At 51.8% G+C, this 10,110-nt stretch overlaps 3 protein-coding genes across 3 annotated transcripts; all 3 read left to right on the forward strand.

The window, feature by feature from the left end:
• Nucleotides 1-700: 700 nt before the first annotated feature.
• CORC01_07003 (cytochrome P450) lies at nucleotides 701-2,674 on the forward strand (the record flags this gene model as incomplete). Its single annotated transcript, XM_022618641.1, has 7 exons — nucleotides 701-1,046; nucleotides 1,107-1,345; nucleotides 1,428-1,808; nucleotides 1,886-2,166; nucleotides 2,221-2,300; nucleotides 2,362-2,480; nucleotides 2,573-2,674. 7 exons carry the CDS (start codon nucleotides 701-703, stop codon nucleotides 2,672-2,674), a joined length of 1,548 nt encoding a protein of 515 aa, XP_022474951.1.
• Nucleotides 2,675-4,684: 2,010 nt separating this feature from the next.
• On the forward strand, nucleotides 4,685-6,709 carry CORC01_07004 (pyoverdine/dityrosine biosynthesis protein; the record flags this gene model as incomplete). The annotated part of the gene is made up of 4 exons (XM_022618642.1): nucleotides 4,685-5,420; nucleotides 5,505-5,959; nucleotides 6,054-6,121; nucleotides 6,196-6,709. 4 exons carry the CDS (start codon nucleotides 4,685-4,687, stop codon nucleotides 6,707-6,709), a joined length of 1,773 nt encoding a protein of 590 aa, XP_022474952.1.
• Nucleotides 6,710-7,568: 859 nt separating this feature from the next.
• On the forward strand, nucleotides 7,569-8,545 carry CORC01_07005 (DJ-1/PfpI family protein; the record flags this gene model as incomplete). Its single annotated transcript, XM_022618643.1, has 3 exons — nucleotides 7,569-7,617; nucleotides 7,690-7,934; nucleotides 8,069-8,545. 3 exons carry the CDS (start codon nucleotides 7,569-7,571, stop codon nucleotides 8,543-8,545), a joined length of 771 nt encoding a protein of 256 aa, XP_022474953.1.
• Nucleotides 8,546-10,110: the final 1,565 nt, after the last annotated feature.

The raw sequence follows: 10,110 nt of genomic DNA on the forward strand, positions 1-10,110 counted from the left end.
GCACTGCTGCCATTCCCTGGCGGGTGTATGCGGGGAGGCTCCGCCCAAAGTACCGGTACCTCTACGGCCTAGGTACGTATCAAAGGCACTGGACGTCCACTTGCGCCAAGCAAAGTCCACAGAATCTCATCAAACTCTCCATCTTCTCGCTGCTTCTTCTGCTTCTTCCTCCTCCTCCTCCTCCTCCTCCTTTGCTTGCCTAGTCGGTCTTGGCATCACACCTCGCATCAGGCCCGCTTGGCGGCCAATCAGTCTTCTCAAAGGTGTGGCCTTTTGTTCTTAGCACAGCCCGTGTGCCGCTGACTGTGGTCTGCAGACTGATTGTACGACGAACGTCTGATATCGAGAGGCACAAATGTAATGTTCCATTTTCGACCACCACCATACATATGCGGGCTATTTTGAGCAAACGACGAAGCCTCACTTTCGCGACTACCGTGATTACCATTCCGTCTTGTGGCTTGCCTCTGCATGTCATCTCTAGGCAGCTAAAATTCTGCTACCTTACTTTGGGTAGGGCTGAGGAGAAGAAAAGAAGATTGGTTCCATCTGGTCAATGATCCCATCTCTATCCCTGTACATGTCACGGTTGCTTTTCTTTCTCGCTTCCTCGGAATCTCGGCCCTTGCACATATAAGCTTGTTGTTTCTACGCTGCCGCGTTGACTGTCATTGCAGCCGCAGACGCCCATCACGACGAGATGCTGCTGTTTTTGCTAGAGGTTCTGCTGCTCGGAGCACTGCTCCTTGGCCTCGTTTACTACTTTCTTCTCTTGCCTCCTAGATACCCACAAAACATCCCGGCGATCCCGTTCTGGGTCGCTCTCATTCCCTTCTTTAAGGACGTCGACCAGTCGGACATTTTCCGCCAGTACATTGACAAACCGCTGCGCACTCACGGAGCCGTCAAGATCTTCTTTGGCGCGCAATGGAATATTTTGGTCCATCGACCCTCGTATCTGGTTGAGATATTCAGAGACGAAGACCTGTACGAAAAGAGCGGAAACCAGAAGAAGATTCCGCACAGCGTTTTGGCAGAGTTTCTCGGTAAGTGCTCTTTGTCAACCTTTGTGGTTCGCAAACGCAAACGTCCTAACTCGGAAGCAGGCGACAATGTCATCTCCGCCAGAGGCGACGTATGGAAGAATTATCGTTCGGTCATCAAGCCAGGCCTCCAGAGGACCTTTGATGGCGAAATCATCGAAATCAACGCGGTCAGACTGTGCCGTCTCCTTCGCGAATCCCAACAGCGGGTCGGCAGCGGCGGCGGCGTTGCTGTGCAGGACCTCTTGCAGCGGTATTCCGTCTCCAACTTCACCGAGGCCGTCTTGGGCACCAAACTGCATGTAAGTTAAAAAAAAAAAAAAAAAAAAAAAAAAAGTCTGCCCCGGCCCCCACGACAAGCTGACCGCAGCCGAATTGCCGTAGGCACTCGACAGGGCAGATGCTCCTATCAATCTCCTCCAGACGGCGGTGAAGAGGGAAATCTTCAAGCCCATATTCATGAGCTTTCCCTTTCTCGACCGGTTGCCTCTGAAGTCTCGCTTGGCGGCCCGACGCACTGTGGGCCTCTTCAAGAACGAGCTCAAACGCGCGCTGCAGGCGAGTCACCACATGCCCGTGGAGAAGGCGACATCCCTGTCGGACCCATCCGACGACAAACTGGGCAGGCGGATGCTCGACGCCAGAGCCTCGGGCATGTGGGATGAGAAGCAGCTCCTCGACAACCTCACCGTGGCGTTCGTGGCTGGCCAAGAGAATCCGCAGCTGCTGATGATATCGAGTCTGTATCTTTTGGCGAAACATCCTGTAAGTCAGAAACCTGCCCAGGCCCGTGCCGTCTCACGCGTGCATTCGTGCTGACATGAGGACTGGTGGTGTGTTAGGAGGCGCAAGAGGCTTTGCGCCGAGAAATCCTTTCCAAGGATGCCAAGTCTTCAGCAGATCTGGCTAAAGTAGACATGCCGTATCTCACCTCGCTCATCTACGAGTGCTTGCGCTTGTTCCCTCCCATTGGTCAATTGATCAACCGGAAAGCTGCGGACACTGCGCTGCTAGGCGGCGATGTCGTAATCCCAAAGGGGACATATGTCGGCTACCACTGCTATTCCACAAACCGATGCCCGACAGCGTGGGGTCCCACAGCAGACAAGTTTGACCCCGGACGGTTCGTCTTACATTATCCATCCTTCATTGAATGCCTTCAGGCTTACATTCGCAGGTGGGGGTCATCCTCAGAAGTCATCCAGCAGAACTATCGCCGACGCCGAGCAAGAGGGGAGTGGATCAGCTTCCATGGTGGTAAGACAGGATGAAGTGATGAATCATGTTGCCGTATTGAGTCTTGCTAACATGATTCCAGGCAAACGCGCATGCCTCGGGGAGAAATTCGCCATGTTGGAAATGAGAACCACCCTGATCCAGCTGGTCCGCGAGTTCTCCTTCACTTTGGACCCGATGTGGATTGACCGCAAGACTCCGGTAGGTTTTAGAGTACCTTGCCTGCTACACTACCTTATGTACCCGGTAGACCGGGTCCCCTTTTTTTCCCAGGTTTTCGGCGCTGACGAAAGGTTTCTCCTTCGCTATTCCTCCAGGCCGGTCCCCTCTATCCACGGGCCCTTCGGCTGGTGTTGACAGACAGGGTTGAAGGTGAAAAGAGTGTTGCGAACTAGGTGATCTACGGGCTTGGACAGTTTTGTGTAGATTGAGTTTTGATTTGCTCTCGGGGGTTTAGATAGGGTTAACAGAGTTTGATGGTGCTAATAAGACGCTACTTTCCGATGAACAGGTACTTCCCGCATGATCCCTGACCGAGGTCTCGGTTCTCCACAACTACAGACCTAGGGGTAACGTTAAATTTCTAAATTAATCCACAGGCAAGCATGGTTGGGGGAGACCGCTCGGATCTTGGTTCAGATGCATTGTAAGCGAAACCGTCCATCCAATGGAAAGTTGTCCTCTGTGTACAGGTGTACAGGACTCACGGCGACCCGAATGCAACTCGACCCGAATCGAAAAGCCGCATCCAACGCCAAGAGAACCGCGCCATAGCCGATGCATATGATGCGCGGTATTTGCGGAATCTCAGCAGCCTGCGCTTGCGGGCATGCAAAATGCAAATAAACCTATGCGCTCGAGTGGAAACTTTTCGGGCGCGAGGAATTGGGCGGTGATCTGTGTAGATCATTCGTTGGCCTTTGCAAGAAATGAGCCGCCATGAGGCCATTGAGAGCATCGGACTTTCGGTGCCTTGTCCTTGGCTTTGCCCTGCCCTTCCCCCCTCCCCCTGCCCTCGGCCAAAATCTCAAGGACAACAACGACGACGCCAAGCCCTGCCAACTTTGAGCTAAGGGAAATAGGCACCCAAGACCGGGATGTAAGGTTTGGCGCTTAGCGCGAGGTGGTCCTTTAAGGTAGTGGAGGCCTTTCCTTCGCCACAGCTTTCTCAGATGATCTTTATGGCGTGATGTCAATAGGATTTGACTAGTCTTGTTTGTAGAAGCCTTGAATTATTCTTGGTCTGTGCCGACCAGCTGCTCACTCTTGTGCACATATTCTGGACGGCTATTCTAGTCATCAAAGACCTCTCGCCCAACGGACGTTGAACGATGCTGGTAACGCCCCGTCGTACCCCCACTTTCCATGGACACTTGAATCCTTGCTTGCCTTCGAGGGGCTGACCATGGATTCCCATCATATGCCCTCTTCCTTGTACGCGCCCCAAACAACGTACTTGTACAATGAACTCTGGACGGACCCCCCCTGGTCACAGCTCTATGGGGACACAGGACCTGGATATCTTGTGTTACCCCATAGACTTATGTAGACTCGACTCGTCCTCGGCGAGTGAAGAAAGCGAGCAAGAAACGAAGAGCCACAAGGGGAAGACTGAACAAAGTTATCAAGTTTCCTTGGTTTCCTTGGCTTCATCCGCTTGCCGCCCATTGCAGGCGTCTTGTTCATGCCCCCCTTTTGCAGACATACCCACTTCTAAGCACCCCCAGCCCTGCTGCTGTACTCTGTACATGTACAACAATCTTCCCTTTCCTTGCGTATTTCTTCCAAGTCGGGCAAAGCCACGATTCAGGATTCGCGGTGATCCCATATATGCAATCTATTTGTGGACTAGGCTAGGAAGACTTTGTCCCGTCCCGCCACCTTTCTCTGCTGAAGAACTTCTTGCTCGCCCCCCCTCCACCCCTCGGCCTCCATCGGAAGTTCCTTGTGTCCATGATACAGCAAGATTTGTTATTTTTGTTCTTCTTGCTGACAGTAATCCATCTGCGTCGAAGCGGCACGAACGAATCCGGCGCCTTATTTTCTCTGGTCTCTGTTTCTCTTGGTCGTACCGCGGACATTCCACAGCCCGCCTCGGTATTCCTCGAGTGAAGGAGGACTTCTCGCGCAACGTTCCAGACATAATCGTGCCACATGAACCCGGGCCCGCATCCAATCGGATCATACAGCCCTCCCGAAAAGAAGACTTCTAGAAGTGTTTGGTTCCCTTTTAGAGTTGCAACTTTCTCGACCGCCGTTTAATGCTATAATAACCCTCATTGATCGAGAGACTGCCGGGTTCTCTACCTAATCAACAAGCCACGAGAGCAGCAAGAACTCTAATTCCCTAATCACTATTTTCTGAAACATCATCAGACAAAGCATTCTGAACAATTTCTTTTACAATGGAATTCTCTAATGACGGCAGCTCCATCTTTCACCGGTTCCAGGCCGCCTTCGTCCACGACGGGCAGGGACAGCTGCTGTACTGCACTGGGCCGCGGAAAGGCTGCGTGCAGGAGCACTGGGACTCGTCCATCAGCCACAGACTTCCCAGCCAGCAAGTTCAGAAGGCACCAAGAGAAACGACAACAAGTGAAACTGTGTCTGCAAACCTCGAGGGGCCCCTCAAGGGCTCGAGACTCTATGCGTTGCAGCGGAACGGTCCCAACACGACAGGATTCATAATTGACGTTGCCGCACCTCAACAAAACACCGAGTTTGATGACTTCTTTGTCCAACTCCTCCTGAACCAAGCCGACTTTGCCATCCGCGACCACGAGCGGATAACGTTTGGTACCTCTGCGGTCTCCTCCGCAGACGCCACCGCCGAGATCGTCAGCCTGTTTGATACCTTTCTCAGGTATCAGGGCAAGGACGATCAGTGGGAAACAAGCGGGAAGGCGCACTTCACGGAGCGTGTCCGGCACTTCACCTCGCAAGACGCTAGAATCGAGCTCTGCCTGCCCGCCTTCCCCTGTAAATCGTCAAACACCAACAAAGTACTTGGGAAAGCCCCTGATCGCGGCGAGATACTGGCTCTGGAGCGGCTTCATGGTTTTGTGGAGGCCATTGAGAGGGTATATGAGCCCGGTGCCAAGTTGTGGATCATTAGCGATGGTCACGTCTTTAGCGATTGCAGTAAGTCCAACAAAAGAAAAGAGAAGGCTCCCTAAAAAAAAAAAAAAGCAATATCCGTGTCTCTTACGACTAACGCATCAATAGTCGGAGTTGACGATGAAGATGTCGACATCTACGGCGAGCAGTTGAAGGAGATGAACCGCGCAATCGGCGTCAGCAGAGGCAGCACTGACAGGATCGGCTTCAAGTCACTCGTCGACCTCTTTGAACTCAAGGAGTCCAAATCTCAGGGCCAGCACAAGCACAACAAGCTCTCGTCGCTGTCGACGGACCTCGGTATACCCGGCATCGAGCACCACGTCAAGACAGAGGTGACGATGGAGGCCGAGCTCTGCAGACGGATCCTCATGGCCGGCTGCCAGCCTCAAGAGTCGGCCGTGCGGGCCAAGATCAAGTCCCAGAACCCGGCCATTCTGGCTCTGTATCGCGGATTCTCGCGTTTCATGCTGGAGGATCTTGAGCTTCACCCTTTTACCCTGGGCATGACCCGGAGTCAGAGGAAGAAGCTGTCGCCCAAGGTGGCGTTTGAGATGATTATGGTAAGCCAAGCCCTGTCTTTCAAGCGCCAATGAGTCTACGGCGCCTCCACGTTGTGCTTGTTTTTTTTTCTCAGATTGCTGACGAGAGGAGAAGAGAAACCAAGCGTACTCTAATCTGGTTGAGCTGCTTCTTCCCAACCACGTCCGTCTGTCCATTCACGCGTACGTTTCTTCGAGCCCCCCTTCACTTTTTTTATCGGTGCCATGCTTTGAATCTAACACTCCTCGACATGTAGCCACAACAACGCCGGTCCCAAATTCGGGATCCAACTCTTTGACCCCGCCGTTGTCCGCGCAGTCGAGGGCCTCTTGCCGGACGGTACGCCCATGACCTCCCGCGACTTGCTCCACATCCCCACGCCGTGGCACAACTGCGTCGTCGAGGTGGAGGGCAGCCCGTATCTCCTCGTGACCAAGGCCAGTGTCCCGCGCCAGGCGCTGAGTCTGGGCGCGGTGACTGGTGAGGCATCTACGGGAAAATATCCCTGCTTCGTCCTGCGGCCGACGAAAAACAGCGCTCCAACCTCCAAGGGGAATGAAGGGGAGAGGAAGGAAGAGGTGGTGGAGGAGGGCCCCGTGGTGGTTGAACAGAAACCTATCATTGCCCCTGCGCCAGTCCCGACTCAGAGGCCTAGGGCTGCTGCAAAGACCAAGGGACGATTCGACTGGATTCGGAGGCTGGCTGCGTTCCCAGTCATCGGCTGGCTGGGATTGATTTTCTATCACCGCTTTGTGGATACGTTTGTTTGATTTCAAAATGGGGCACAGGGTACGAATGAAGAGGATGGAGTGCTGCAACGTACTATTCAAAGCGTGGGACTTGGACAAATGGGAAACTGAGGTGTTATATCGGGCGGGTTTTTTTTGGGGAGGGTTTTTTGTCGTCGATAATATCTGATCTTTAATGAATCGTACTTCAAACAATATTTGCTCATGTTTCTCTACTTAATCCCTGTTGTCGGATCCAGTTCCGAGTTATCAAAGTCACTATACTTTGCCTAAACTTCTGGGGTCTTGAGCAAATTACCCAATCCGGTAATGTTCTCAAACGAGCGCGCCAAGAGTCCAGCGCATCCCTCATCGAAGGAAAACACCGAACCCCTACCACTAACAGATCCAAGCCAACGGGCCATTCTATCAAAAAATTGTTGGTGAGCAGCTTTCATATTTTGGACACAAAGAAAAATAAAACTTTGAGCCAATCAGACCGTCGCACGGCATCATGGTCCTATCCCCGCCTGCGGGTGACGAAAGGGACGGTGGGCGTGTTTGGACAACAAACCCCATCTGCGGTTGCGGTTCCCGAAGGACTAGATGAAGAGTTGGGATTGTGCCTGGAAAGTGACGTGAGGTCGTTCCCATCCTGTGCCACGGAATAGCATACAACAGGGAGGAGCCCCCTTCGGACGCGAGGACGTGTCGTGATATAAGCTTGCTCTTCCCCAGACGAGACTTGATCTATAGCTTAAAGAGCAACATTGTTAAATTCCATCGTCATTCATCTTGGAATACACAATCAACACTCTTTTCCAGGATGCTTCTCCATTCTCACGTGTCTCCAAGACGCTGCATCAGTTTGATTGGGCTCTTGCTGGTCTATCTTGTTACGATGGCAGCTGCGCAAAATGAAACTCTGGCCTCAACCAAGGTTCGGGAGTGTAAGAGGCCCCTTTTGCTTACACAGTCCGAACCTACACATACGCATGGCTTTATACTGACACGTCCCAAAGGTATACCTCGCCCGTCAACAACCAGCGCGGCGCCATCTCCTACATCCACGCCAAAGGCCTTGCCGCAAAACTTTGGCATGATTATCAGCCGAGCTTTTGAGATGCTCGACGTATTTGGGCCTCTCGACGCCCTGGGGTTGTTGGCCAAAAGCCACCAAATGAACCTATATCTCATCTCCGAGACAATGGATCCCGTCACGGTCGAGCCCGTGTCCGCTGCCATGAACGCCAAAAACTCGAGTTTCGTACGTGGCAAACCTCCCCCTTCCTGGGTTCCAAGTCGTCGGACCCCCTTCTCCAACGAAACATCAGCTTCCGTGCACCCCCTTAGACATGAGGCATGCTGACACGAGGGCCATCCGCTTCTGCAAACGTCAAGTTCCCCGTAATCCTCCCAACACACACATACGCAACAGCACCCAAAGAGATTGAAGTCCTCATGGTCCCCGGCGGCCTCTGGACGCGCTCGCCCAACCTCAACGACACAATCTCTTACATCAAGACGACCTACCCGAACCTGCGCTACCTCATCTCCATCTGCACCGGCGCCTCGGTCGTGGCCCGCGCCGGCGTCCTCGACGGCCGCCGCGCGACGACCAACAAGGCTTCGTGGGCGAGCACCGTCGTCCACGGGCCGCGGACCGAGTGGGTGGCCAAGGCGCGGTGGGTGGTTGACGGCAACGTGTGGACCTCGTCGGGCGTCTCGGCGGGCATCGACGCGACGCTGGCGTTCATTGAAGAGGTGTACGGCGCGGAAGATGCGACGTCTATTGCGGATTTGATGGAGTATGAGAGGCATGTGGATGCGAGTTGGGACCCTTACGCCGAGAAGTTCAATGTTACGGGTTCAGCATGAGATGATTATGCTTGGTTTGTTTTGACGAGATGCTAGAAATGAATGTATCACGAGAAGAGTAATGTGGGGGGAATAGTTGCAGAGAATCACATAGACTCTAGCAATGAGAAACTGGGTTTAGTTCTGAAGTGAACAGTTACCTGTCACGCCCATTATCGAGACATGATAGAAGCACTCAATAAATGGAGAACAAAAGAAAGCTCTTGAATGAACCCTTCCTGCAATTAATAGACTCTTTTTCCAAGATTTAGTCATGTAAGTGTTTTATCTTGTATGTAACAGCTAAGGTCTTGATTTCTCTTTTACATCTTAGTAAGCGTGACTAGTAGTATGCTTTATTCATTCCACATACAATGAGAAGTAACTTTTTGACTGCAAACATGGTGCTGACTACTCTGTCATTAATTACTACCCCGCGTCTAGAGTATCCATTATCTCATTACATCTAGCCTAGCCAACTGTTTTATCTGTAAAGTTCATCTATAAGATTGACTATTATTCAAATCTTGTTGGAAGGTTCTCTAAATTTGAACAGTGAGGTTTACAGTTTGTGACTTTGGGTCGCTTCAGTTGAGAAACATGATATACGCCTACTCATTTGCAATGAAGAGTCTCTGAAATGAGGGTATCTTTAAGAGAGCTTTCCAGTAACTTCTCCACAAAAGATGCACTATTGATGACGGAAATCCAGTTTTGAACTTCTCATTTGTCTACACACGGACTCAACCTTCACAAAGAAGAAAAACAAGAACCCAGCAGCAGAATTCTACAAATCGAGTTCCCTAATCATACCTGCGGAAATCCTTGCAAACAAAGTACCTACTTATGATGAATGATACGGATACATATCCCTAGCTTAATGAATATCGAGCAACCCGTGTTATCAAACCAGTAAACATATAGAACTGTATCTCGATAAGCATAATTTAACAACCATGTATCGTGAAATTTGAATTGTTTCGTCCTACCGACCGTCTCTATCTGCAAGATTCCATGGATGATCACGCCAGAGCTGGCATCAAGAAAAGTAAACAATAACAACTGCCGATTGTCAAGTCCGTCTGTGTAACCCCACGTGCCAGATGACTTATCTCTCCATGTCTGACCCTCAAACAACTCGCCACATGATATTCAGCGTACGTTGTGCCCCGCCCTCAAGTCTTCAAAGGGCCTACACCCTGGTCTATTAGTACGGTATAGGCAACATCACACAAACCCACCAGCAGGATCTGGAACACCGCCGACAAGGGCCGTCAGGTGACCAGCAGTGACCAGAAGCAGCAGCAGCAGCAGCAGCAGCAGCAATACTCGCAGCAGCTCTAAGCTCCTGCAAGATGTGAAGCAAGCTAGTCTCAGTTGAATTGCTAATTACGTCCCGCCCCCCCGTTCTCACGTTCCACAGACGCCGTCTCTCAGACTCTCTTTCTCTCACCTGAGCTCGAACGGTATATCCCGACAAACGGAAACGGCAATGACAGTCCTATGCGCCTGCGTCCATGTATTCTCCGCAGATACGACGGTAGCAGTCTCGGCCCGGGAAAGAGAGACATTCCCCAAGACCAAAA

The sequence above is a fragment of the Colletotrichum orchidophilum genome, assembly GCF_001831195.1.
Source record: "Colletotrichum orchidophilum strain IMI 309357 chromosome Unknown Scaffold_54.1, whole genome shotgun sequence".
NCBI lineage: Eukaryota > Fungi > Ascomycota > Sordariomycetes > Glomerellales > Glomerellaceae > Colletotrichum > Colletotrichum orchidophilum.